Genomic DNA, 27,884 nt, shown 5'->3' on the forward strand with positions numbered 1-27,884 from the left:
GGTTACTTGCTTACACTTTTCTCCCACTTAATCGACTAGATGTAGAATGGATATGCAAACTGGCATTGCTACCCACACTTCTCAGCCTATTCCTTTGCAGTCACCTAGGGCTGGAGCTCAGTGGTAGAACATTTACGTTGCATTCAGAAGGTCCCAGGCTCAATCCCTGGTATCTCTAGCTTAAAAAGATCACATAGTAGGTGATGCAAAAGACCTCAGCTCGGGAACCTGGAGAGCTGCTGCTAATCAGAGCAGACAATACTGACCTTGATAGGCTAAAGATCTGTCTCAGTTTGAAGCAGCTTTACTTGTTCATGTGTGCTCACCTTACGGATATCCACTTTCTGTTGCATTGCAGCCCCTCTGTTCAGAAAAGTAGGGTCTCTTATCATCTTCAACGAGTTAAAAATTACACTTTAGACATGTGGGTCATGTGTTAGGCTGGATGAGGGAGAGTTTGGGATACTGTTAAGCAAGTCTCATCCCCCTTGGTCTTAATTTTCCACCTGTAAAATTGTAATGACCTGCTTTCCAAGCTGATGGTAAAGAAGAAGAGGAGTTGGTTTTTATAGGCCGACTTTCTCTACCACTTAAGGAAGACTCAGACCAGCTTACAATCACCTTCCCCTCCCCACAACAGACACCCTGTGAGGTAGGTGGGGCGGAGAGAGTGCTAAGAGAGCTGTGACTAGCCCAAGGTCACCCAGCTGGCTTCATGTGGAGGAGTGGGAAAACCAACCTGGTTCACCAGATTAGCCCCCACCGCTCATGAGGAGGAGTGGGGTATCAAACCCAGTTCTCCAGATTAGAGTCCACCTCTCCTAACCACCGCTCTTAACCACTACACCATGCTGGCTCTCACCAGATGACCATAAAGGACTTTGCTCATTAAATCCACTGTGTACCCAGTAATGATTTGTGTGGCTTTGAGCAGCTAAATCTCTGGAGCTAAATTGTTTGCTTCATGATCTGGAAGAATTACATTTAAAGGCTAGCTCTCACAGCGGTGGAGATCCTATGTCTGCATTGTACCTTTTCAGACTACTGATCCGGTGGGGGCTCACATGATTCAATGCTCCTCCACCAAAAGGAGAAAAAAATCCCTAGAAAATTAGCTGTCAGGAAGAAGGATTACATAAGAACAGAAGAAGAGCCCTGCTGGATCAGACCATTGGTCCATCTGGTCCAGCATCCCGTCTCGCTCAGTAACCAACTAATTCCTCTGGAGGTCCAACAACCATGCAGGAGAGGCTGAGGCCTTCCCTGACATTGCTCCTGGCACTGGTATTCAGAGATTTACTACATTCAAATGTGGAGGTTCCTTTTCAAGCTGTCCCCCTTTAAATCCCCCTTTAAAGCTGACTATTGCTTGTGGCTATCACTACATCCTCTGGCAGTGAATTCCATTCTGGCTTGTTATGTTTTCGATATGTTTTATGGGGAGGCATATTTACAGTGGAGCATTTAATCAGGCACATTTCTACTTGGGGTCTGAAATGGAGCAAGCTCCAGATGGAGGCTTATTGGCTTCACTGGCTTGGAGAGCCAGCATGGTGTAGTGGTTAAGAGCAGTGGCGTGGAGCTGTAGACTCTGACCTGGAGAACCGGGTTTGATTCCCCACTCCTCCACATGAGCGGCGGACACTAATCTGGTGAAATGGATTTGTTCCCCCATTCCTACACATGAAGCCAGCTGGGTGACCTTGGGCTAGTCACAGCTCTCTCCGTCCCGCCTACCTCACAGGGTGTCTGTTGTGAGGAGGGGAAGGGAAGGCGATTGTAAGACGGTTTGATACTTCCTTCAGTGGTAAAGAAAGTCGGCATGTACAAACCAACTCTTCTCCTTGAGATCTAGGCCTAGCAAAGGATGGCTTTGGCCAACTGTATGTGCTTGAGGGAAGAAAACAGCAGAGGGAAGAACTGTGGTGCACGTCAACGTTTCTTTGTGTGTGATCTCTCTAGGTTGCAATTCATTCTATTTAACGGTCTACAGCGAATACGGCGTGGATGTCTTTGACGTCAACACTATGGAGTGGGTTCAGACTATTGGCTTAAGAAGGGTAGGTAGCTCGCCTCTCCCTGGACACTGCAGCACCTTCTCGGTTTGCTGAAAAACTCTTTGCGATGTGTCGAGTAGGAACTGATTTTTCTCCGTCTTTGCCTCTGTGACAGATCAGACCGCTAAATGTGGCAGGCACGTTGAACCTCCTGAGCTGTGAGCCTTCCCGACTCATCTATTTCAAGAACAAGTTTTCAGGTTAGTGTTTTTGGGTGAGGGGGAAATGGCGTGACAAAGAGCGGTGCTTGAAATGGTAGTGGCATTTTGTTGTGCTGGAGTGCAGTGAGGAAAGAGGAGGGGAAGGAGGACTATGTAAAATTAGAGATGCAAGATTTAAGTGGTGATTTGAGCAACTGAAGCTTTGATGACTGTTTTAGTGGGTGGGGCTTAGAGTCATAGAGTTGGAAGGGGCCAGACAGGCCACCTAGTCCAACCCCCTGCTGAGTGCAGGTTCAGCCTAGAGCAGGGGTGTCAAGCATAAGACCCAAGGGCTGGATCCAGCCCCTTGAGAGCTTTTATCAGGCCCACGAGGCAGCCACCCCCCCACACACACACACACCTCTCGATCTACGCTGGCAAGGCACAGCTCAGCCCGACCGAGTAACATTTATGTCATATCCAGCCCTCGTAACAATTGAGTTCGACACCCCTGGCCTAGAGCATCCCTGACAAGTGATCGTCCAGCCGTTGCTTGAAGACAGCCAGCGAGGGGGAGCTCACCACCTCCCTGGCAGCCAATCCCACTGATGAACTACTCTCACTGTAAAAAAAAAAATTCCTAATGTCCAGCCGGTACCTTTCCGCCTGTAATTTATACCCTTTATTTTTGAGTCCTATCCTCTGCTGCCAACAGGAACAGCTCCCTGCTCTCCTCTAAGTAACAGCCCTTCAAATACTTGAAGGGAGCGATAGTGTTCTCCCCCACCCCAACCTCCTCTTCTCCAGATTGAACATTCCCAACTCCCTCAGCCTTTCCTCATAGGGCTTGGTCTCCAGGCACCCTGATCATCCTCGCCACTGTTCTCTGCAGCCGCTCCGTTTTGTCCATATCCTTTTTGAAATGAGGCATTCTATCTAAAGGCACTGTTTTGGATTTTGTTTTTTGGGGGAGGGGAGGTTATGCTTGTCCTGAACTGATATTTTAACAAAGCGGTGCTGTTGAGTCGCAACTGACTCCTGGCGAGCCGTGAAGTTCCACCTCATGGGGTTTTCAAGGGAAGAGATGAGCAGAGGTGGTTTGCCATCTCCCACCCAAGTACCAACTCTGCTTAGCTTCCGAGCGGTGATGAGATCAGACTAGTCTGGGCTGTTAGGGTTGCTATGATACTTTAACAGACAGTGAAAAAAAGTAAGAAAGCAATAGAAGGTGGTTGTTCCACCTACAAAAATGACTGGTAGCTCGTAGCTGTTGAATTATATGCTATCTTGTTTATTACCTTATACTTTCTTCAGCAACTCAGAATGGCACTTTATATTGAGATCTAACAGTTGCTCCAAGAAGTCTCTGAAATCCACTGTGAGTGGGAAGGGGGGAGCAAAGCAAGTGAAAATTGTAACAGGTTTTTTTTGTGTGTGTGTGAATGTATTGTTGATTGTGAGGTCGTAGTCAGGATGCCCTTGGCCTCTGCCGATTCCTGGGCTCTCTATTCATTAAGAGCTTAAATTAACCGACTGCTTGTTTCTAAAGCACAAGCCCCATTCATTCCAGGGCTCACGCAGCCTTTGTGGCACGTTATACCCTAGTCTGTGTAACCTCGCAATTCATTGTTACAGCAGGAGCAGCCCTGAGCGTGCCGGAAACATCCGATAACAGCAAAAAGCAAATGCTTCGCACGCGAAGCAAAAGAAGATTCGTCTTTAAAGTTCCGGAGGAAGAGAGACTGCAGCAAAGGCGGTGAGCCTCTGGTCCCTCACTTTATTTATTTATTATTTCCATTTGTTACCCCGCTCTTCCCGGCCCAAGCCAGGCTCAGAGTGGCTTGTTCCCCTCCTCCCCATCTCACGGCGACAGTGAATCTGTTCACATGATACAACCGTCTCTGTTGTTCCTTGCTTTTAGAGAGATGCTCCGAGACCCTGAACTCAGATCCAAAATGATTTCGAACCCGACCAATTTCAACCACGTGGCCCACATGGGACCAGGAGATGGAATGCAAGTTCTTATGGACCTCCCACTGGTAAAGCCGTTTTTTTGTTTTGTTTTGTTCCTCAGAAACTTGCTGATGTCAATGTATGCCCAACCACATCCCACACATCTTCAGGGACAAGTTGGCAGAGGGCTTTGTAAAGGATGACTGTAGTCCCCAGGAGTGGGCCTCGGTCTTGCATTTGGAACCCCTCGCTTGATCATCCCAAGCCTCCCCACAATGAGGGGGAGGGGGAGCAGGAGAGGGGAAGCGTGGCGAGCCGAACTCCCATTCCTTGCATCCAGGTGTGGGATGTTGTCCCACTTAGATTCCGCCTAAGCTGCCTTGAAAGAGGAATACACGTGCCCAGGACTGCCAAGAGTGCAGTTGTGTTTTGCTAAATGACCATTCTCTAAACGCCTTCCTTTTTTCTTGTTTGTCTTGTCTAAAATAACAAGAGCGAATTTCCTTCCCCTTCATCCTCCTGACACTCCACTCTTATATCACCTCCAACAGGCTTTGAGCACGTTTATCACACGAGCCCTGACTCTGCTAAAATCTTTCTCCAGAAAGCCATTCTTCCTCCTCCTCCTCCTCACGGCTTTCTTCTGCTTCCTGTCCCTTCTCTGCTTCTGTAGCAAGGATAGGAGCAGCTCTTTGAGAAGCTGAAGTGGGCAATAGTATTCGTTGTGCCTCTCTGCGGGCATCGCAGCCAGTGTTTTGGGGTGGGGGGACTAATAGTCTCCAGGGTATTGCTAACCTCTGTGTGTGAGCTTCTGCTTGCTGCCCTGAATCCTGTGCTCGAGACAACACGTTGTCGGCTGCTAAAACTAAACCCCATCTTCCTCTACTGACCTCTTGTCCTAGCTCCGGTAGAGGTTTATTCATCCATTCAACAGCTGGCGGCAAATGGAAAAATTCCCTGACAGTTCCCCCCCCACACACACACACACACACTGTGGTTTGTATTAGTACCATCACTGTCTGTTTATCGCAAATACGTCGCAGCCAGAAAAGCAAACCAGCTTTCTGCATTTGGGGAAACCTCAAGGCATATTCTGTGGCCAGATTCTACTACAGATGCTATGTGATTTCTTCTTGCGACGAGACACCAGTAAATCAATTTCATGGAAACCAGCACATTTCTTACCCAGTCCAACAGGGGAATTATGTTTGTTGCTTTTGGCTACTTACTAGCCTGTTAAAGAGAAATTGTTGCATAAGAAAGGCAATATGTGTGATTCTTCTATTCAGGCTTGCTTGCTTGAGATTTCAGTGACCCTGCTTCCAGCAGACGGAACTTGGGCTGATTGGTATGGGTGGGAAGGTGGATGATCACTAGGGTTGCCATCCTCCAGGTAGTAGCTGGAGATCTGCTATTACAACTGATCTCCAGCCGATAGAGAATTGTTCACCTGAAGAAAATGGCCACTTTGGCAATTGGACTCTATGGCATTGAAGTCCTTTCCCTCCCCCAAACCCCACCTTCCTCAGGCTCCACCCCAAAAACCTCCTCCTGGTAGCGAAGACGGACCTGGCAACCCTGATGATCACCCTGTTGATTGGTTTTTTTGAAGGGATACCTTTTGTGTTACCTGAGCTTTTTTCACCGGTTTAGCAAAGCAGGGGTTGTGTGAAAGGTTTAAAAAAAGGAGGGGGGGAATCTCTGTTGAAAAGTTTCACAGAAAAGAAACTTCTGTTATAAAACATCTTGTCTGACGGACTGCGCCTCCCTTTCTTCCGTAGAGCGTCCTCCCGTCTTCACAAGATGAAAAGGCTTGTCCTCCCACGACCAACATTTCACGCCAGGCACCGCAGAGAAACAAAAGCTACATTTCTTGGCCTTCTTCAAGTAAGGATGGAAACCGATCTATTTATAAGCTGTGGTTTTAGAGAGAGGGGTTTTTTTTGGTCTTTTTTTTTTACTGTGGAGATTTTGAAACGCCTTTGCATTGCAGGTGGGGGTGACCTGGGAGCAGCTATGCCCTTGCGGAGCATGTCCGATCCAGACCAGGAGTTTGACAAAGAGGTGAGATCTGATTATATACCCCCAAAAAAATAATTAGAAGCAGGCTCTTACTGTCTTTGTATGTTAATAATTAATTGGCTGTAGGACGTATATCAGCCCTGACCTGGATATCCCAGGCTAACCTGATCTCGTCAGATCTCAGAAGCCAAGAAGAAGAAGAGTTGTTTTTTATACCCCACTTTTGTCTATCTTTAAGGAGACTGAAGCCGGCTTACAATTGCCTTCCCTCCCACCCCCACCCCCCACAACAGGCACCTTGTGAGGTAGGTGGGCTGAGAGTGTTCGGAGAGAACGGTGACTAACCCAAGGTCACCCAGCAGGCTGCATGTGTAGGAGTGGGGAAACCAACCCTGTCCACCAGATTAGAGTCCACCGCTCTTAACCACTACACCATGCTGGCTAGTATTTGGAAGGGAGACCTCCAAGGAATACCAGGGGCGTGACGTGGAGGCAGGCAATGGCAAACCACCTGTGAATATCTCTTGCCTTGAAAACTCCACCAGGGGCGGCCATACGTCAGCTGTGACTGCTGTGACAGCAAGGAAAAAAAGGACATATATGACTGCATAAAGCAGACGGCCCCGTTTGAGAGCTCCCTGCCCTCTAGGTCCAGAAATCTTTATCTAAGAAGCCTCCAGGTCCCCATGGCTGCAAAATATATGATCAGCTCTGTATTAAAAACCCTGATTACTGGGAAAGTAAACGCTTAGGACCCTTGGGGGGAGGGGGACGCTGAGATGCCTTGCAAATAATTAAATACAGTTGGTATGAATTTTTTTTGCCGGACTAACTGTTCTGCTGACTTATATTTTGAAGCCATGACATTTGTCCTTCATTCCTCAGACCAGATTAACCTCACAACATGTATACATAAGCCAAGACAACAACACTGAAATCAGGACTTTGTTCCCTACTGGGGGGGTTTACACAGACGTTTTCCTTCATCTTGCATTGGGTTTTGGTAGTCATTATTATAACGCAGTAACGGAGCATCCTCTGGAGGGTCCGAGTTCAGCAGGAGACCCAGGAGGAACCTTTTCTGCTCCTCCCCCTTGCTGTGCTGCCCTCTACGCTTGCCTCGTCCTAGTAGGAAGAATTTTCTAACAGGCAGAGCGGTTCCTCAGTGGAACAGGCTTCCTCAGGAGGTGGTAAGCTCTTCTTCCCTGGAGGTTTTTAAGCAGATGGCCATCTGTCAGCAATGCCGATTCTATGACCTTAGGCAGATCATGGGGGGGGGCATCTTGGCCATCTTCTGGGCATTGAGTAGGGGTCACTGGGTGTGTGTGGGGGGAGGTAGTTGTGAATTTCCTGCATTGTGCAGGGGGTTGGATTAGATGACCCTGGTGGTCCCTTCCAGCTCTATGATTCTATTATTCTAGTAGGCATTAGCAGTAGCTGGTTTAGGAGGACACTAAGTACATATATGGGAACTTGGAATCTCTTGGAATCGGAGACGGCAGTAACAGGGATGAAGCTTTGTGGCTTTATAGATTTGAGCCACCTTAAGCTTGGGAAAGGTGGGATAAAACTTCCCCTAGGCCCTTGGGAAGGGGAGCGTGGGAGATGGAGCTGCCTAGAGAATTTGACCTGGGCGAAAGTCAGGATTTGCACGTGCCTGCAGAACCATTTCCAGCTCTGCGAAAAGAGAAGAGCCTCCTTCTAAGTAACTAGACTCCCAACGTATCCATTGACCATTGTGAGGATGCCTAGCAAAAACGCCCTACCTCAGAGTGACTCATCTTGCCCCTGGGCTTGTGAAAAGGGCTTGTGTTAGGGGCTCTGGGCTGTGTGGGTCATCTGCTCGTTTAAAAAAAAATTGCTTCTGTTTGCATGGCAGATCTGAATCCCTTAGATCCACCAGAAATTTCAGCTGACAGAAGGGATTTCTGTCAGCGGAGCAGGGCTATCTCATATCCCCTCCACCGCAGGCCAAAATGCCCCCCCCCCAAAGTAGAAGACACCGTCCCAAGAATGGCATCAGAGGAGGGATTCAGGGGGGAGCATTACCAAAACCCATACAAACCCGGCAGAAATCCTCTGCTGGACCTAGCCCAGTTTGTCCCGGATGTTCATAAGAGCTGCTTGTGCATTGATTTCCTTTGTGGTGGCTGCAGCAGCCGTAACACAGGAGAAGAAACAAGCACTGCGGTGGGTCTGCTCAAAAGTAACTAAAGTAAGAGGTTTTGCTTGCAGCTGTCCCCTTGCACGTCAGAGTGGAGGTCACATTTTATGCCTACATACAATTTGCATGCTCCTATTTTCTGTTAGCGTCCATGCAAAGTATGCACAGATTGTGAAATGCAAACCTCTAGGATATTCTTTCTCCGCAGCCTGTTTGCCTTATCGGATCTCTCCCGGCTTATCTTGTCTAAATAATTGCATTCTAGCCAAACTTGCTGTTTACAACCCGGCAAAATCTTGTGCGCCGTATCTCTCGGCGATATCGCCTTTTAATCTGCTGGCTAAAAATAAATTCTGTCTCCCCCCCAATTAAATTGACTGCCACAGTAGCAGTTCTTCTGTGAAGCAGTGCATTGTTAAGAGTTTTAACTGCATTCCAAAATAACTGGGAAATCGGCCAAGCAGCCGGCTAAGAGAAAAGGAAAGAGCCTGTGTGCAGAATTCCAGCAACAACCAGGGTAACTAGAAAATGCAGTGGGGTTAATTGCCCGAAGGGGTTGTCCAGCAAACATTTTATTTCTGAACTACATCTCTAGCCTTTCTGGCAATGTTTTGACACTTCTTGTGTTGAAGTCAGAATTCTTCGGTACCTCTTGGGCTGCCCAGGGCCATTTGCATAAGTAACCAGCAAACGGATCACTGGCTGGTTGCAGGGACAGCCAATCTTGCTTTTGCTTTTCATCACACTTGGGAGCAACTTAGACAGGATTCTTCCCACCCGCCCCATCAATGACTGGAGTTACCTTGAAGGCTGCCGTCAAGAGTGGGACAAGCAACAGGGGTTGGGGGCTGCTTTAACCCTTCCTTTCCTGCTACTTTTGTGCAGACACACCTTCCCCCCTCCTCCTCAGCTGGTTTCCCACCTGCAAGGGAACAGAAGGAGGAGGGAGAGTGGTTTTTTTCATTGCCCACTTAAGGGAGAATCAAACCAGCTTACAATCACCTTCCCTTCCCCTCCCCACAACAGACACCATGTGAGGTAGGTGGGGCTGAGAGAGCTCTAAAGAGCTTTGACTAGCCCAAGGTCACCCAGCTGGCTTTGTGTGTAGGAGTGGGGAAACCAACCCAGTTCACCAGATTAGCTCCGCCGCTCATGTGGAGGAGTGGGGAATCAAACCTGGTTCTCCAGATCAGAATCCACCGCTCCAAACCACCGCTCTTAACCACTACACCACGCTGGCTCTCTCTATGGAATAACACATGGGTTTTTTAAAGAAGGGAATTGAAGGGAGGGCAAAAGGGGAGGGGGGACTCTGGGGTGGAGTTCTGGCAGACTGCTCCAGGCTGATCGGGCAGCAAAACTTAAGCGAGGCTTAAGAACTTCTCAAAATTTAAGAACCAGGGGCTGGTTCTCCAGCCAGGCCTCCCAAGCAGCCATTTAGGGTAATGCAATGAAAAGGGCTCAGCTCCCAGCCATCAGTGCACAGGAGGTGATCGGCATCCCCTTCTGGCCCCGTGCCCTAACTGGCCAGATCACAACTTGAACCTGGCTGATTTCAATGCAGGCCTGGGAGGGGATAACTGTACCTTGTTTGGGGTGACAGAACACCTGGAATCCACATGGTTAAGAACACAAGATGAGCCCCGCTAGATCGGGCCGGAGGTTCCTCTTGCCTACCTACCACCTTTCCTTCTGCTGCCACCTCTCCCAGACTGGGGTGGGAGGTCCCTTACAGCTCAGCTCGTTTTCTGTATCTGAGGCCCGGGAAGGGGAGTCAAGGGAGAGGTTGCAGGAGTAAAGACGGCAGGCTGGGAAGTGTTCTGCACTCTTCTTTAAATTGCACCACCCCCTCAAGCCACGAATAGCACAGGTCCATGTTGGAAGAGATCGGTCTGCTTCAGTCAGGTGCCGTTTGAGTCCGAGGTATATCTTGCTACCAGAATGCATATGCGTTAGCCTGGCTCACTTTGTTTCGTTAATGAATTCTGCTCACAGAATGGGAGCTTTCTTGTTGCAGAATCCTCAGGACACCAGCATTTAATAGGGAAGTTGACACTCGTCACGCTGCGTTGGGTTGATCGTCTCCTTTCATTAAAAATAATGAGCTTGAAATGTGTTACATCATCTCAAAAGCATTACTGTAGTTCTTTCTCTCTCTCTCTCTCTCTCTCTTATAGCCTGATTCGGATTCCACCAAACACTCTACCCCTTCCAACAGCTCTAACCCCAGTGGGCCCCCGAGTCCCAACTCTCCACATAGGAATCAGCTGACGCTAGACGGATTGGACCAATCGACCTGTGACGCATAACACTGTGGCTGTGCCACCCCCCACCACTTTTCCACTTGGGACCACCCGCTACTCCACGGAGTGTTCAAGAACGCGACAACCGTCTCCCAACAACAGTGCCAAGACTGATACTGGATTTCTAATGTTGCACCAAAAAACAAAACAAAACAAGTAAATTCTGCATCGAGATTGTGGGGTGGGGGTGGGAGGGGAAGAATGCCGAGGAGGAAAGACTTCTTTATTACTGGGGGGGGGGGGGGGTTGTTTTTAAAACACAAAACTGTTTGTTCTTAAACCTACGGTGAATCTGTTTGTGCACAGCTGTGGTACTCTCTCACGGCATACACTGAAGGCAGCCCAGGAATAGGCTTTGTTCTTGAGCTGCAAAAAGAGAGAGAAAGAAGAAATTGTCAGGAATATTATTTTTCTATAGGATGATGTAATGTCTTGTTAGCAGGAAATCCTTTTAGGAAAAAAATGGGACCTTCCTGGATGGGGGAGTAAAAGCAGGGCTTAGTTTACATTGTCAGCGAAATATATTCTTCCCCCCTGATTTCCTCTGTCCCCCCACCCTCCCCCCGGCCAAAGTTTAGGAAAAGGGTAGGAAGCTGTAGAGCCATTCCCAGCATCGTTAGGATATGCTGGGAAGCTGAGTGAAAACCAAGGTTCTAGTCTGTGGCCTTTTCACATATTTAGCCATTACAATACATCCTCAGCTTTGTAAATGTCTTTCCTCCTCACCTGGAGCCATTGTACATAAACTCTCTTACCAGTAACATTTTATTCTTACCCTGCTTTTTCTTTTTTTAGACCTCCTCAGCTGTTGTCAGTCAGGGCAGGGCTTTTAAAAACACAAGTAAAACGCTGCTGTGAAAGAGATTCTTTTTTCTTTTAACTCTGCTGTTCCTGCTACCATCTTCTCCGACAAACTCGTAATTCCTCTTGGGAGGGTTTTTTTCCCCCCTGTTCTACGTGCGTGTGTGCGTGCGTGTGTTTCCAGTGTAAAAGATACACTACATTTTTAAAAAATAGATAAATAAATTAGCTAGCTAGCCTTCTCTTGGGACCGTTCCCTATAAAAAGCTGCTTGTATCGAAGGGATTGTGTAGTACTTTACAACCATCCGTCTATTTTATTGGTTAACCAAAGTGGAAATGTTGAAGGATGTGTATATGAGGGTGCCTCTTCTCCTCCCCCCCCGCCTTCCACCCCCTTCCCCGCCAACCTCCAGTTTCATTGCATGAAAACCCCATGATTGCTAATCAAAAGTATTGATCATGTAAGGAAAGGTTAAAATGCACAGCGCGCTCCTGTATATTTTGCTACGGCCCATGTGCAGCGGTGACATTGCCGACGGCGTGTGTATTTAATCTCATGCTTCCCGTGTATTATACATTTAGTCCCTCTTCCCCACCTCCTCCCTTTCCAAAGACTTTTTTTTTTGTAATCATGTTTCATTTAACAGGCGTGTAATTAATTCCGTGGCTGGCATATCCGGTTCGTCATAGTCACATTAGTGTGCCTTCTGTGCCAATTTGATGACAGTCACTTGTTTTAAAAAATCTGGTTTCTCCGGGCTAACGCTATCCCGACACGGCTAATACTCTTTTTTTCCTGAAACACTGTATAGGACCAGGCACTTAAATCTCTCTAGTTTTGAAGCCGAGCGGGTTCTCTAGTCAGCATTTAATTTGTCACATTAAGTGTTTGACGATATTTGCTCTTTTCTCAGATTCTCGTAGGCTTGCTTTGAGCCGGACACTACTGCTTTTGGGGGGTTTTCTGGTTTTTACTCTTATTTTTTAATGTAAGTCTAAAGTCTTTGTAATTATTGAATTGTGAGAACATTTTTGAAAAATTTACCTGTCAATAAAGCAGAAGAGGGAGGTTTTAAAAGTTCCCAGTTGTCCTGTCTTTTCTGGTGTATCTTTTGAATCCCCCTGGTTCCTAAGGGGTAATTTCTATGTATTTATTATTTGTTTAATTAATTTGTACCCCACCTTTCTCCCCAGTGGGGACCCAAAGCAGCTCACATTGTTCTCCTCTCCTCCATTTTACCCTTCACAACAACCCCTGTTATTTGCATCTCTCCTGAGGGAAAAATCCTGAGGTGGGGTACAAAGAAAAAGGACCTTGAGCATTCCCGTCACTCTTGAGTTATGTTTTAGGACAACCTAATCTCCCCAGAACAACTCCTGTGAGGTAAGTTATTTGCATCTCTCCTGAGGCTGAGGGAAAAGTCCTCCAAAGAAAAAGGATGCTGAGTCACTCCCATCACTCTTGAGTTATATTTTAGGACAACCTAATCTCCTCAGAGCAAGGCTACCCAGAATTCCCACTCCACACGTGCAATTTCCACACCACTCTCATTTCTCATAGCGGGGAGGGGCCATGGTTCAATGGTAGAGCATTTTTATTTTAATTTACGTTATTCATAGTCCACCTTGCTCGCTTGAGACCCAAGGCAGATTATGCACAGTGAGTTGATACAATCAACAGGATGGGGCATATAGTAAACAAGTCAACCGGATTTGGATCGTAGAAACCAGGAGCCAGCCAGCCAGCAATCTGAAGACAAAGCTGAAGCAATGCTAAGTATTAACATGATATGTCAAACAATGAAAAAATTATATAGTAGGCTCCTATTAACAGCAACAGGTGTGTGTAAGTCGCTTTCAACTGATGCCGACCCTATGAATCAATGTCCTCCAAAACGTCCTATCCTTAATAGCCTTGCTCAGGTCTTGCAAATTGAGGGCCGTGGCTTCCTTTGTAGAGTCAACCCATCTCTTGTTGGGTCTTCCTCTTTTCCTGCTGCCTTCCACTTTTCCTAGCATTATTGTCTTTTCCAATGACTCTTGTCTTCTCATAATGTGACCAAAGTACGATAGTTTAGTCATTACAGCAACAGATAGTCCAAGCTATATACAGTTGTATAGAGTACAGTCCCTAATCATTTGCCCAAGAATTTTATGAACCGTTTTGTTCAGTGCAACCCTATTACCTGAATAGAAAATCCCTCCTGAATAATTCAGTTTTGCATAGTCTGAGGACAGCCAGGACAGTGGGAGCCTTCCTGACCTTGTCCAGCAGGCCATTCCACAAAATGGGGGGGGGGGGCACAACAGAGAAGGCACGTGTATGGACAGCTGTTTCACCCATTTCACCCATTTGCAGGCTGGCAGCTGCAGAAGGCCCTGCTCAGATGAGCTAAGCTGTCATGGCAGAATATAGGGAGGGGGGGGGAGAGAGAGACGGTCCTGTACGTATGAAGGACCAAGGTCATTAGGTAAGTCTATATGCCCAATCTCCAGATCTTTGCAAGGCAGCTCACATGAGAAAAAAAAAAACAATTTTAAAAATTATACCAATGAGAATAAATAAAAACAAGATCAATAAACTCAATGCCAATAAAAATAATCAATAAAAGCGAGCCTGAGTATAAAAGTGCTTAGAACAGGTGAAAAAGGTAAAGGTAGACCTGTGCAGGCACCAGGTCATTACTGACCCATGGGGTGACGTCACATCCCAACGTTTCTTAGGCAGACTGTTTTGTGGGGTGGTTTGCCATTGCCTTCCCCAGTCGTCTACACTTTACCCCCAGCAAGCTGGGTACTCATTTTACCAACCTCAGAAGGATGGAAGGCTGAGTCAACTTTGAGCCGGCTACCTGAAACCGACTTCCGTCAGGATCGAACTCAGTTCGTGAGCAGAGCTTGGACTGCAGTACTGGAGCTTACCACTCTGCCCCACAGAGCCATCTGAAATTATGTTGATGAAGCAGTCTGCTGCCTTTGGAGTGTGTCTCCTTTGCGAGCAGAAAGGCCTGGGTTCAGTCCCTGCTATCTAAACATGAAAGGATCAGGTTAGACCTTGACTATTTCTAGTTGGTTTTATTTGGATGTAGGAGCCAAGTGTAAGTGGTAGGAAATCCCAGGATAGTCTGATCTCGGAAGCTAAGCAGGGTCAGCCCTGGTCAGTATTTGGATGGGAGGCCACCAAAGAATACTAGGGTCATGACACAGAGGCAGGCAATGGCAAACCACCTCAGCATGTCTCTTGCCTTGAAAACCCTACGGGGTTGCCATACGTCAGCTGTGACTTGACAGCAAGAAGAAAAAGAAAAAAAGGAGCCAGGCTAATTTTTCAGCCTTTGACATTTTTTATTTTAATGAGTACATTTTCCAGTTAATGCTCCCATGAGCCAGCGTGGTGTAGTGGTTAAGAGCAGTGGTTTGGAGTGGTGGACTCTGATCTGGTAAACTGGGTTTAATTCCCCACTCCTCCACATGAAGCCAACTGAGTGACCTTGGGCTAGTCACAGCTTTCTTAGAGTTCTCTCAGCCCCACATATCTCCCAAGGTCTCTGTTGTGAGGAGGGGAAGGGAAGGTGATTGTAAGCCGGTTTGATTCTTCCTTAAGTGGTAGAGAAAGTCGGCATATAAAAACCAACCTTCTTCTCCTCCTCCTCTTTTCATAGTTTCTTGTAATGTTATTCATGCTATGACAACACTGTAGTATATGAATAAATATAGGGGTGACCCAGGCTGGAGTTGTTACTCGCAGGTTAGGAGGCCCAGGTTCAAATCCCCCTTTTCCCCCATGGAAGCTCAAGGGGTGACCCTGGGCCCCACACACACTCTCAGCCAGACCTACCTCACATAGTGGTTAGGAAATACTAGGTGCCACAATGAAATTTCTAGGCGCCACATTGATCTGGCCCCTAAGATTCATTGAGTTCTGGATCAGGTGACGTGAAAGACCTTTACCTGAAACCCTGGAGAGCTGCTACCAGTCAGAGTAGACAATATTGACCTTGACAGACTAGTGGCTTCAGAGTAGTGGTATAAAGCAGCTGCATGTGTGTTCCTGGTCAGGAAGACTGGAGGAGGAAGCCATTAGGGGGCTGAGGACGGGGAGTTAAAAGATTCCTCCTGAGGTTTGTCTCCTTCGATCCAGGATTAAAGGCTGCCAGAAAAGGGACAGGTGTTGCTGAGCTTCCTCTCCATCTTAACGTGGCATGAAGCCAAGGGCCATTTTAGGAATCGAGAGCAGATCTGTATGGGGTCATCAGATCTGGTTGTGTCCCTGTTATAAAAGAGGCAGTCTGTATTGGGAATAACGAGCAGGTTAAAGAGTCTTCTCTTTATTATCCTCTGACCTTTTATCCCTTTATTATCCTCTGCCAAATGGCAGGTGGCTTTTAAGTATGGGGCACTGGCAGTGTTTTTACACCAAATGCATGTGGAGAAATTCCTTGCGGAGTTCGTATGGCTTGCTCTCACCGTCCACGAGGATGGACAGCGAGTGATTAAAATGTTTAATTCTTTTAAATTATTTTAGTTTTTAAAAAATGTTATTTTGGTGGAATTTTTAAATAATGTATTTTGGTGGAATTTCCACCTTATTCAGCATTGTTGCTATTTTTTGCTAATGCAATAAAGACTTGATGATGATGATTGTGATGATGATGATGATGATGATAACCAATGACAATCAGGGTTGTTGTTTTTTCTGTCATGGGAATTCCATACTTCCTTTCCAGCATGGTGTAGTGGTTAGGAGTGGTGGACTCCAATCTGGAGAGCCGAATTTGATTCCCCCCCTTCTCTACATGAGCGGCGGACTCTAATCCGATGAACCGGGTTGGTTCCCCACTCCTGCACATGAAGCCAGCTGGGTAAACTTCGGCTACTCAAAGTTCTCTCCAAACGCTCTCAGCCCCACCCACCTCACAACTGTCTATCATGGGGAGAGGAAGGGAAGGAGATTGTAAACCAGTTTGATTCTCCTTAAAAGGTAGAGGAAGTCAGCATATAAAAATCAACTCTCCTTCCTTCAATGGTATAGCTCCTAGCTAATTGGCTGTGAGCTAACCACACTAAACTGCTAAGGAGAATTAAAAAAAATATTTTATGTTATATATTTTATTTGATCATATGTATGTTCTTTAAATTCTTCTCGTCTCTTAAATTCAAATAAATCCAAAATAAATTTCACTACTGGAACTGTGATAGCTGGATCACAACCACCAAGCAGAAATGGTAGCTTATTAGCTACAGGCATATCTATATTAGGAATCCATGGATTATTCAGCTGTGTTCTTAATTGTTTGTATCATCTACAATAAAATAGGACATGCTCCATGGTTTCGATAGAACCAGTTCCACATCCGGATAGACTCTCGGAGTAAAGCTTTTTAGAATAGCGCTTATTCCGTACTTGCTAGTATCTGCTCTATAATCCTATGTAATGGCTTTCTGCTTGGAAATCCCCATTACTCTCCTGTTCGTTCATGCTCTGTAAAGGTTTCTAGAGCAGGTATTTGTTAACCACCCTAAATAGTTTTGGCAGTAATGGCCCACCAAGCTGTTAGATCTCAACTTCTGATCCATTAATTCAAAGACAGTCTCCAGCAGGGAAAATGCATACTGTCAGGAAAGGCAGAGAATGCCACTCTCCATGTTTAATTGAATCTTCACTCCAGAAGGCAATTGACTTCCATGAGAATATACTACCAGTGGAAGATAATAGCAGCCCTCCCACTTGCCCAGATAGTAGAGTGTATTAGGAAATGCCTCTTATGTAAAATCTGAGTGTTTTTGGTGTGGAGATATATTAGCCTGATTATATTAATATGGTTGGATTCTAGGCCAGGCAAGCTTGGCTCCCCCAAGATTAACTGCTTCCAGAAATAAATCTTGAAATAGCAAGAACTTTACAGATTTTCATGCACAGATTTCATTTACTTCATTTATATCCCTGCTTTTTCTCTGCAACAGAGATCCAAAGCAGCTTACATAGTTCGCCTCTCCTCCATTTTATCCTCACAGTCCTGTGAGGTAGGGGAGACTGAGAGTGTGTGATTGGCCCAAGGTCACTCAGCGAGCTTCTGCATCAGAGCGAGGATCCAGCATGTAGTGGTTAAGAGCAGTGGTTTGGAGCGGAGGAGTCTGATCTGAAACCTCCATGCAAACCTGACTTTACCATTCTCCCCAAAGAGACAAATAAAACAGTTGCTGAGTTTTTATTTCATTAAGCCTCTCTTGTGCCATATTCTAACTTATATATGAAGAAAGAGTTATCGGTGGAGCCCACATCCATCTTACGTGTGGGACAAGAAAAAACAACAAGGCAATTCATAAGCCTCTGGGGGGATAGTGGTGATTGGTAAAGAAAAAATAATAATTAAAACAAAAGGAGTTCCATCATGTTTTAAATTTTACATTTCTCCCTTCTTTGGTTGCTAACGATGGCATTGTTAAAGCTGTCGTGGATCTACACTGGTGATTTTAATCAGAAATTTAGTATCAGTGCAGTGTTAAACCTAACAAACCAATGCCCTTTCTGATCTAGGCTGCAACTAAATGGGGTAATTATTTGCTAGGACTTCCAATATCTGTGATAAGTCACCTAAGGAAGAAATTGCGGTTCTTGCTCAAAGTTCAGCTGTTACTTGTTCCCAAACAGGATTTTTTCAGCTGAACACTATTGCTAAGTAGAATAGGGAAGGACAGAGCTTAAACTTCCTGTTTCTTCACATATTCTTCACAGTCACCTTGCCTTCCTCTCTGTGCACTGCATTCTTGTAAATTCCTTCTGTGCTTGCATTATAGGTAAAGGGTAAAGGTAGTCCCCTGTGCAAGCACCGGGTCATTCCTGACCCATGGGGTGACGTCACATCCCTACGTTTACTAGGCAGACTTTGTTTATGGGGTGGTTTGCCATTGCCTTCCCCAGTCGTCTTCCCTTTACCCCCAGCAAGCTGGGTACTCATTTTACCGACCTATAACCCAAACAATAATTTGGAATAATTTGTTAAATGTGGTAAACAGCTGCAAGTCAGACCCATGCCCTCCTGGCTAATTTTTCAGGGCTGATTTAAAAAATATGCTGCATCAAAATTGTAAGAACTTAAGAAGATCCCTGCTGGATCACACCCTTGGTCCATCTAGTCCAGCATCCTGTCTCAGACAGTGGCCAACCAGTTACTATTTTGGTCCAACTACAGAGCATAGAGGCCAAGGCCTTTCCTCCTGGTCCTGGGATTCAGAAGCTGACTGCCTCTGAAAGTGGAAGCTCCCTTTAGTCACCATGGTTAGTAACCTCTCATAGACCTGTCCTCCATGAATTTGTCTAATTCCGTTTTAAAGCTGTGTATGCCTGTGGCCATCACTGCATCCTCTGGCAGCAAATTCCATATTTTCCAGAGAGTATTAAAATACATATACAAATCCATGGGGTGTGTGTGTGTGTGTGTGTGTGTGTGTGTGTGTGTGTGTGTGTGTGTGTGTGAAGTGCTGTCAAGTCGCTTCCGACTCATGGCGACCCTATGAATCAGTCCTCCAAAATGTCCTATATTTGATAGCCTTGCTCAGATCTTGCAAATTGAGGGCTGTGTCTTCCTTTATTAAGTCAATCCATCTCTTGTTGGGTCTTCCTCTTTTCCTGCTGCCCTCAACTTTTCCTAGCATGATTGTCTTTTCTAGTGACTCTTGCCTTCTCATAATGTGACCAAAATACGATAGCCTCAGTTTAGTCATTTTAGCCTCTAAGGTCAGTTCAGGCCTGATTTGATGTATAACCCAGGGATTTGTTTTTCTGGCAGTCCACGGCATCCGTAACACTCTCCTCCAACACCACATTTCAAAGGAATCTACTTTCTTCCTATCAACTTTCTTCAATGTCCAATATAGATATGAAGGAAAGAAAGACCATACAAAAACAAATAAAAGATGACAAATGACCCAGAGTGGAGCAGTCACAGGTCAAACATACTATGGTCAGCATGCCCCATTATCTTTTTATCCTTCATGATGGTGGCAGCAAATCTTGACATTTGGAAAGTGATGAATTTGTCTCTAACTTTCAGTAATATGACTAATTTCTTCTGATCTGACCTTCTTGGGAAGCGGGTTATTACAGTCCACAAAAATCTATTACATTCAACCTCATATCTTGGACATCGAAATGTAACGTTGGATAAATCCTCAGTAGACTTTTGATCACAGGAACAGACTCGTTTCCTATATGGGATCCCATAAAAACGGCCTTCCAAGACTGCGAGTGGTAAAATATCAAAGCGTGCCCTGGTGAAAGCCTTTCTGTACTTGCAGTTCTTCAAACTGGTAAGGTACGCTGAAAGAGTCAGGGGGGAGGAAGATAGCTGTCTATAAAGTATATCACTGGTTATCAGCTAAATGAGCCATCAGCTTACAGGGAAAGCCTTAAAGGTTCTGTGTGCGTGGGACTTTGATGAAGAGAAACACCCACACACAATCGTAGGTTCTAGAAAAGAGCAAGAGTCCAGTAGCACCTTAAAGACTAACAAAATTTCTGGCAGGGTATGAACTTTCGTGAGCCACAGCTCACTTCTTCAGATACAGCTAGAGCATACAGCTAGAATTCTAGCTGTATCTGAAGAAGTGAGCTGTGGCTCATAAAAGCTCATACCCTGACAGAAATGTTGTTAGTCTGAAGAAGAATTCTAGCTGTTATCTGAAAAAGCGAGCTTGTGGCTAACAAAAGCTCATACCCCACCAGAAAATGTTCTTAGTCTTTAAGGTGCTACTGGACTCTTGCTCTTTTCTAGTGCTACAGACAAACTAACACAGCTACCCATCGTGATCAGTCTTAGGGAAGAGTTCAGTTTCTACCAAAGGGTGAGTAGAGATGCAAATTATAAATTATATCTGATATAGCATTTCACTATAATTTAGGAAAGTTTTGGGGAGGGGGAGGGCCTTGGCCTCTATGCCCTGTTGTTGGCCCTCCAGGATTACTCAGCAGCCGTTTTCTCCAGGTGAAGTGATCTCTATCGGCTGGAGATCAGTTGTAATAGCAGGAGATCTCCAGCTAGTACCTGGAGGTTGGCAACCTTACCTATGCTAGGTTGGGCTTTTCTTTGGAAAACTGAAGGCTTGGTGTGACCAATGCCAGGCTATCCCAGCAAAGCATGTTGGTTTCCATTATCATTGTCCCTTTCATTAAAATGTGCAGAGGATAAGACCCTTTTCTTGGCAACTCCAATAGCATAAAGATGTTTGCTTAAAGAATTCTGAAATTTTTGTTTGTAAGAGAGAACATTTAACTCCTAACAAATAGTTTATTAACAGCCAGCCAACCGAGCTGGTATCAACTCTTAAATATTTAAGTATTCTCTTCTGGAGGTGTTTTTCCTTGAAGAAGCATCTTAACAGGTGTGAATCCTAAGTTGTCTTCTATGAACATAAAGGCACTTCAATTGCACGATTGGATTTCCACCAGTTCCTCTACTGCACCCCCCATGTAGTACCAACGCTGTTCCTAAGGGGGGTTAACTGACCCCCACTCCAGAGATACATTTTGGGGAGCACAGGAGACTGATGCAGGAAAAGACAGGAGGGAAAGATCTGTTTTGTTTCTGCTAGGTATAGGATCCTACCCAATCACATCTCAAACGATGTATGCCATCCCACATTTTTCGTGGGATAAAAAGGTGGGTACTTGATTTCCCAGTGAGCCCTGTGGCGCAGAGTGGTAAGCTGCAGTACTGCAGTCCAAGCTCTGCTCATGACCTGAGTTTGATCCCAACGGAAGTTGGTTTCAGGTAGCCGGCTCAAGGTTGACTCAGCCTTCCATCCTTCTGAGGTCAGTAAAATGAGTACCCAGCTTGCTGGGGGTAAAGGGAAGATGACTGGGGAAAGCACTGGCAAACCACCCCCAAAGTCTGCCTAGTAAATGTCGGGATGTGACATCACCCCATGGGTCAGGAATGACTCGGTGCTTGCACAGGGGACCTTTACCCTTACCCCTTTACTTGATTTCCCAGCCATCAACATTTGGGGAGGGGGGAGGCTGTTGCCCAAATTATACACTGTGCTGAAGTGTGAGGTTCAGGGAAAAACCTGAATGATCTGGAGGCAATCCAAATCAATTTCTCAGCACTCTCTTAAGTCTCTGCTAAGAACCACTGCTGCTTTTAGTCAGAGCTGAGGCTGGGTTCCTTTCCGCTGCCAAACAAAGAAGGTTACCCTCATGTACCGGATAAAGCTTCATCAAATGCCAGTAAAAAGCCTTCCAAAAGAACATATGCTTGAGTGTACTGTGTCTAATAAGTGGACTAGGTAAAGTGAAAAAGTGTTCTCATTTTTTTAATGAGATAGAGACAATGTTTACTGTATGGATGCTCATACTGATTTGCACACTGTTCCGAATTCCAACTTCTGTATAGGTGGCCTGTTTATTAAGAGTAATCATGTTCAACAAATGTATCTGCACAGTAGATGAGTCTACTCCTCCTGAAAAGCTTTTATGAGACCATGCTTTCAGCTTATACTCTAAAAATCCAGCCAAACCGCATACGTATATCTGTGGCAAATGGAAAACTGAAGAAGCCGGTTGGATCATACAGTTCCATTTGGTTAATGGTGGAGCTTTCTGCCGGCGGAACATGTCTCCTTTGTTGGCAGAAGGATCTGCTATTAAGGAAATGGAATCACAGGAGCCAGCTTGCAGCATATTATACTTTACATAATGCTACCTTTACCCAGATGGCCCTGAGTAGCCTGGTCTTGTCAGATCTCAGAAGCTAAGCAGGGTCGGCCCTGGTTAGTACTTGGATGGGAGACCACCAAGAATGACCAGGGTTGCTACGCAGAGGCAGGCAATGGCAAACCACCTCTGAATGTCTCTTGCTTTGAAAACCCTCCAGGATTGTTATGAATCAGCCGTGACTTGACAGTATTTTTCACCACCATCCGTTTTTGAAAGTTAACCTTGATAGTTGCTTTGAACGGAGCGATGCAAATACAATTTATCTTTTACTCCAGATAACTATTACTTATAGAGAATCTTTGTCCTTGGTAGCCTATAAAATTCATTGGCTGCTCATGCACAGGTTGTTTCTGTAACGATCAAACCCCACCCCAACTACTTTGGGGCTTTGTTTGCATTAAGCACGTCTTTCCTGACCCTCAGAAGCCAGAAGGTCGGACCAGAACCAACGGGTTGAACTTAAATCAAAAGAGTTTCTGTCTAGACATTAGGAAGAATTTTGTAACAGTTAGAGCGGTTCCTCAGTGGAATAGGCTTCCTTGGGAGGTGGTGAGCTCTCCTTCCCTGGAGGTTTTTAAGGAGAGGTTGGTGGCCATCTGTCAGCAATGCTGATTCTATCACCTTAGCAGATGATGAGAGGGAGGGGCATCTTCTGGGCATGTAGTGGGGGTCACTGGGGGTGGAGGTAGTTGTGAATTTCCTGCATGGTGCAGAGGGTTGGACTAGATGACCATGGGGACTAGATGACCATGAGGAACATGGGGAGAAAGTGAAATAACTTCTGAAGGTGGGGAAAGACATGCATAATGAAAATGAAGCCCTGAAGTAGTCGGGGGTGGGGAGGGGGTGATCGCCACAGAAACAACCTGTGCATAAAAGGCCATTGTTGACTTGCCCACACACTTGCTGTTGTTCCCTGGAACGGTGACCATTTCATACCATTTTTGCTGTGGACGAATCCCATGTGCAACTGAATCTGAACGTGGTCCCATTTGTGCTCACCCTGTCAGAATGCTGCTTGTCTGTTTCCAAATAAAGGTGTTTTCGGAGGATGACCTTGGTTCAAAAAATGACGGAGCGGAGTAAGGCGGGAGACATTTGTATGTGGATGTCTTGAAAGCATCCAGGTTATAACCTTCTCTCAAAAGACTGCTTGATTAAATCAGAGGCTCAGAGAATTAATTAGAACAGCATTGTCTGAAATTACACCATTGACATGCATCAAAGTATTGCAGCAATCCTTCTGGGGAAGGACAAGGTCAGGAACGGCAAGTGTTCGTGGAAGTTGTGAGCCCACTTAAACTACATGGATACGGCTGATCTACATATCTGAACTCCCACACGGAAGCATGAATGAGGCAGGCAGTACCCTTCTGTTTCTGCAGACGGTTCAGATGGTGTATCTGCCTTAGGGTTGCCAGGTTCCTCTTTGCCACCAGCAGGATATTTGGGGGGGGCAGAGCCTGAGGAGGGCGGGGTTTGGGGAGAGGAGGGGCTTCAATGCCATAGAGTCCCATTGCCAAAGCGGCCATTTTCTCCAGGTGAACTGATCTCTATCAGCTGGAGATCAGTGGTAATAGCAGGAGATCTCCAGCTATTACCTGGAGGTTGGCAACCCTTATCTGCCTAATGTGTTAAAAGGCACTGCTGATCGCTGTAGTGGGGCATAGTGGTTACAGAATCAGACCGAGACCTGGAACAATGGGTTCAAATCTCAACTCTGCCATGGAAGCTTGGTGGGTGGCCCTGGGGCCCCTCAGAATCTTCCAGCCTAACTCAAAAGGTTGTTGTTTGTTTTACGTATTTAAAACATTAACCATTTCAGACATTTCAACCATTAAAACAGTTCAAACACACATTTAAACTGTTTAAATTACAGATATATATTAGGGATGCCTGCTTTCAGGTGGGACCTGGGGATGGCCCTGGAATTACATCTCATCTCCAGTCTACAGAGATGAGTTCCCCTGGAGAAAATGGATGCTTTGAAGGGTGGACTCCATGGCATTGTGCCCCGCTGAGGTCCCTGTCCTTTCCCAGCTCCATCCCTCCGGGATATTTGGGGAGGGGACCCCTCCTCATTTTCTCCAGGTGAACTGATCTCCATTGGCTGGAGATCAGTTGTAATAGCAGGAGCTCTCCAGCTAGTACCTGCAGGTTGGCAACCCATGCAGAAGTAATCTTGGACACCTTGGTGCATGACTGTGATCTGGGTGGGGGAGACCAATTGCATCCCTTTGGGGAGAGGGTTACTCTCTACAGGATGTCACACTGCTATTTAGAGCCTTTTTCGAAGTCACAATGTGTCTTAAGACTAGAGAAAGAAAACAGACAGCTCGTTGGGGCATCCTGATTCCCCCCAGCTCGGCCCTCTCTCTCTTTGAATCGGTCCCAAGTCCTTGCAGTGACGTTTCTTCTTGGGTGATGGAACGTGTCTCCCCCCTACACCCAGAAGAGAACAGAATGTGCTTTGTTAGCAGGCTGACAGAACTGATCACCGCTTTAATTAAAATCTTTTCAGTAAGTGACCTTAAGCTCTCTCGCTGCCATGGCTAATGCATTTCGAATTAATCCTCGCTTGCTGAGGAAATCCTGACTCCCAAATACCAAGGCGCTAACCTGGCCCTGATTTATGCCGACTGAGAGTGTCTTCCCGTTGTCAGGCTTCGCATTTTGCTGTGTTTTCCCTGACGCCCTGTCTCCCTCGATCAAAACGTCTTCCTGGGACTCAGACTGGATTTTGCTCTCACACATCTGTATGAGGATTCCCCCCCCCCTCAGTGAAGCTAGCTGAGAAATGGTGTTCTTGCTGCTGAGCCAGGCAACTATCCCTATAATGACTGTTGGCCCGTGGTGAAGTTCTTCTTCAGTACACAATAAATATTTTTTGCAGTGACAACAGAAGCCACAAGGAAGAAGGCAGCTGATGTAGAAATAGGGTTGCCAACCTCCAGGTGGTAACAACCTCAGTAAATAAAACTTGTGCTGTGTTTTCTCATCAGTTCAGTAGAGGACAGTTTGTTTTTTGCAGTACATTGAAGTCTCTGGACTGTTAAAGACTGTTGCTTTGCGTGGATCGCTTGATGGACTGTCACTTATTGTATACTGATATGTTGTATGTATGGAATACTTTTGTCGTTGCATATAATAGTTATGTTGTTTTTTGTCTTAACAGTATTCTAATAGATTTCATGTACATTGAGCCTTCGTGTAGGGCTGTCAATTCGGTTCGGCCCGAACTGAAAATCAGCCGAATTTCCCTTGATTCGGCGGTTTTTAGTTCGGGAGGAACCGAACTCAAAACTGGCGGGCAACCGGGGGGGCCGAATTCAGCGAGTTTGGGAGTTCGCGAATAAATTCGGCCAATTCGGGGCCGTCAGTAAGCAGCATAACCTTCAGTAAGCAGCATTCTCCTCCCCCGGCCAATCGGTGGCCAAGCTGGGTCTTCCGGCCAGTCAGTCAGGATTGAGTACTGGAGGAATCAGCTGATGTGCGGACGGCCGGGGAAAGAGAGAGAGAGAGGGAAATCCTCATGTGTGTGTGAGGGGGTGCTTGTGCACATTCGCTCCTTTCCGTGGCTGCAGGGGGCGCATTTTTTGGGGTACAGACCCCAAACTTTCAGGGGATATTCAGACAGGTTTTCTTAAGAGACCACCCAAGTTTTGTAAACATTGGGTCAGGGGGTCCCGAGATATGGGCTCCCCCCCTTTTCTTTCCATGGCTGCAGAGGGCGCATTTTTGGGTGTGCCGACCCCAAACTTTCAGCGGAGCATCAGACAAGGCTTCTTAAGATACCCCCCAAGTTTTGTAAACATTGGGTCAGGGGGTTCCGAGATATGGGCTCCACCCCCTTTTTCCTCTCCCCCCTTTTCCATTTTCGTGGCTGCAGGGGGCGCTTTTTGGGGGGTTCAGCCCCCAAACTTTTATCATAGCTTCAGAGAATCCCTCTTAAGAGACCACCCAAGTTTTGTAAAGATGGGTTCAGTGGGGGCTGAAATATCGGCTCCCCCCCCCTTTTCTCTTTCCGTGGCTGCAGGGGACGCATTTTTGGGTGTGCCGACCCCAGACTTTCAGCGGAGCTTCAGTCAAGGCTTTTTAAGAGACCACCCAAGTTTTGTAAACATTGGGTCAGGGCCCCCCGAGATATGGGCTTTCCCCTTTTCCCTATTGGGATGAATGGATCACCCTCGAGAGATGCATACATATGGATCTTATATTGGATACAAATGGAATCATATTGGATTACCCAGCCTCCCAGCCCCTCCTGCTGGAACAGAAGACAGCCACAGTAAGACCCCTTTGGGGGCTTTAATCTATAATTTTTCTTTTCTGTGTGTGTGTGTGTGGGGGGAAAGCAGAGTCTGTGTGTGTGTGTGGGGGGAGGGAGCAGTTTCTGTGGGTGGGGGGGGGGAGCCAAAGGGGGCTTTTGCCGGTTCTGCCTGGGGTGTGTGTTCCCCCTCCAGTCTCTCTCTCCCTGGTTTGAGAGGGGGCTTCATTTTTATTCTTCAGGTTTTTCCTCATTCATAAGATCAGTTAGGTTATTTTGATGCTTGCTCAAAACTGGTTTTCAAATGGTGACTTAAAGAATGCATCTGCCTGGTCCCAAGTCCAATGCAAAAGGAGAAATTCCACCCCCTCCTGCTCATTATGCATAGCTAGCTGCCTCTGTCCCTTTCCATGGTTTGCAAACTCCCAGGTGTCAGGTGTTGCTTTGCACTGTTGCAAAGGTCTTGCATTGCGTGCTTGTGTTGCTTTGCAGTTGTATTGTTTTGCAAAATTCTTCACACCTGCCCGCCCTTTGCATGTTTGCAAAGGTGTTGCTTTTCAGTTGTGTTGCTTTGCAAAGTTCTTAGCACCTGCCCTGCCCTTGCTCTCATCAGCTGTTTGTCGGGGCCGGGAGCTTTGTGCGTGGGCGGCAAGCTCTGCTGAGAGATACACATTAAGGGTGGGGGGGACCCCTTTCAGGGCCCATATCTCAGCCCCCCCTGACCCAATCTTTACAAAACTCGGGGAGTCTTTCAATATACGTCCTTTGAAACTCTGCTGAAAGTTTGGGACCTCTAAGCCCAAAAATGCCGCCCCCAGAGCCGCGGAAAGGCGCGGTTGTGTTTTTAATGGCTTTATTCGGCCGAATTTTTTTTCCCGAACTTTGAATTCCCGCCGAATTGAACGGATCCGAAGTTGGGGAGTTCGGACTTCGGCACGTACCGAACCCACAAGGGCCAAATTCGGCCGAATCTGAACTGTACCGAATTTTTTTTTTTGACAGCCCTACCTTCGTGCTGTTCTTTCTATTTAGCAGCAACCTCCAGGTGGTGGCAAGAGATCTCCTGCTCTTACAACTAATCTCCAGCCGACAGAGATCAGTTCACCTGGAGAAAATGGCTGCTTTGGCAATTGGAGTCCATGGCATTGAAGTCCCTCCCCTCTCCAAACCCCACCCTCCTCAGGCTCCCCCCAAAAACCTCCCACCGGTGGCAAACACTATGCAGAATAAAAATGCGGAAGGGAAGAGAAGGGGGAAACACTGAAAGGGCTTTTGGGGACAGTAAGTGCAGTTACTAGAAAAGACCATCATGCTAGGAAAAGTTGAGGGCAGAAGGAAAAGAGGAAGACCCAACAAGAGATGGATTGACTCAACCAAGGAAGCCACGGCCCTCAATTTGCAAGACCTGAGCAAGCCTGTCAAAGATGGGACATTTTGCAGAGCTGGTTATAGAATCAT

The 27,884-nt window shown here is 46.4% G+C and overlaps 1 protein-coding gene across 2 annotated transcripts in view; it reads left to right on the forward strand.

The window, feature by feature from the left end:
* CDC42BPB (CDC42 binding protein kinase beta) overlaps nt 1–10,698 on the forward strand; it is a 149,593-nt gene extending 138,895 nt beyond the window's left edge. For both annotated transcript variants that reach the window (XM_056850682.1, XM_056850683.1), the window contains 7 exons: nt 1,963–2,060; nt 2,173–2,257; nt 3,833–3,953; nt 4,119–4,236; nt 5,932–6,037; nt 6,144–6,214; nt 10,514–10,698. In XM_056850682.1, the coding sequence (XP_056706660.1) occupies nt 1,963–2,060; nt 2,173–2,257; nt 3,833–3,953; nt 4,119–4,236; nt 5,932–6,037; nt 6,144–6,214; nt 10,514–10,645 (731 nt within the window). In that variant the 3' untranslated portion in view covers nt 10,646–10,698. The remainder of the gene's footprint in view (nt 1–1,962; nt 2,061–2,172; nt 2,258–3,832; nt 3,954–4,118; nt 4,237–5,931; nt 6,038–6,143; nt 6,215–10,513) is intronic.
* The last annotated feature ends 17,186 nt before the right edge of the window (nt 10,699–27,884 follow it).

This window comes from Euleptes europaea, chromosome 6 (genome assembly GCF_029931775.1).
Source record: "Euleptes europaea isolate rEulEur1 chromosome 6, rEulEur1.hap1, whole genome shotgun sequence".
NCBI classification, from domain to species: domain Eukaryota; kingdom Metazoa; phylum Chordata; class Lepidosauria; order Squamata; family Sphaerodactylidae; genus Euleptes; species Euleptes europaea.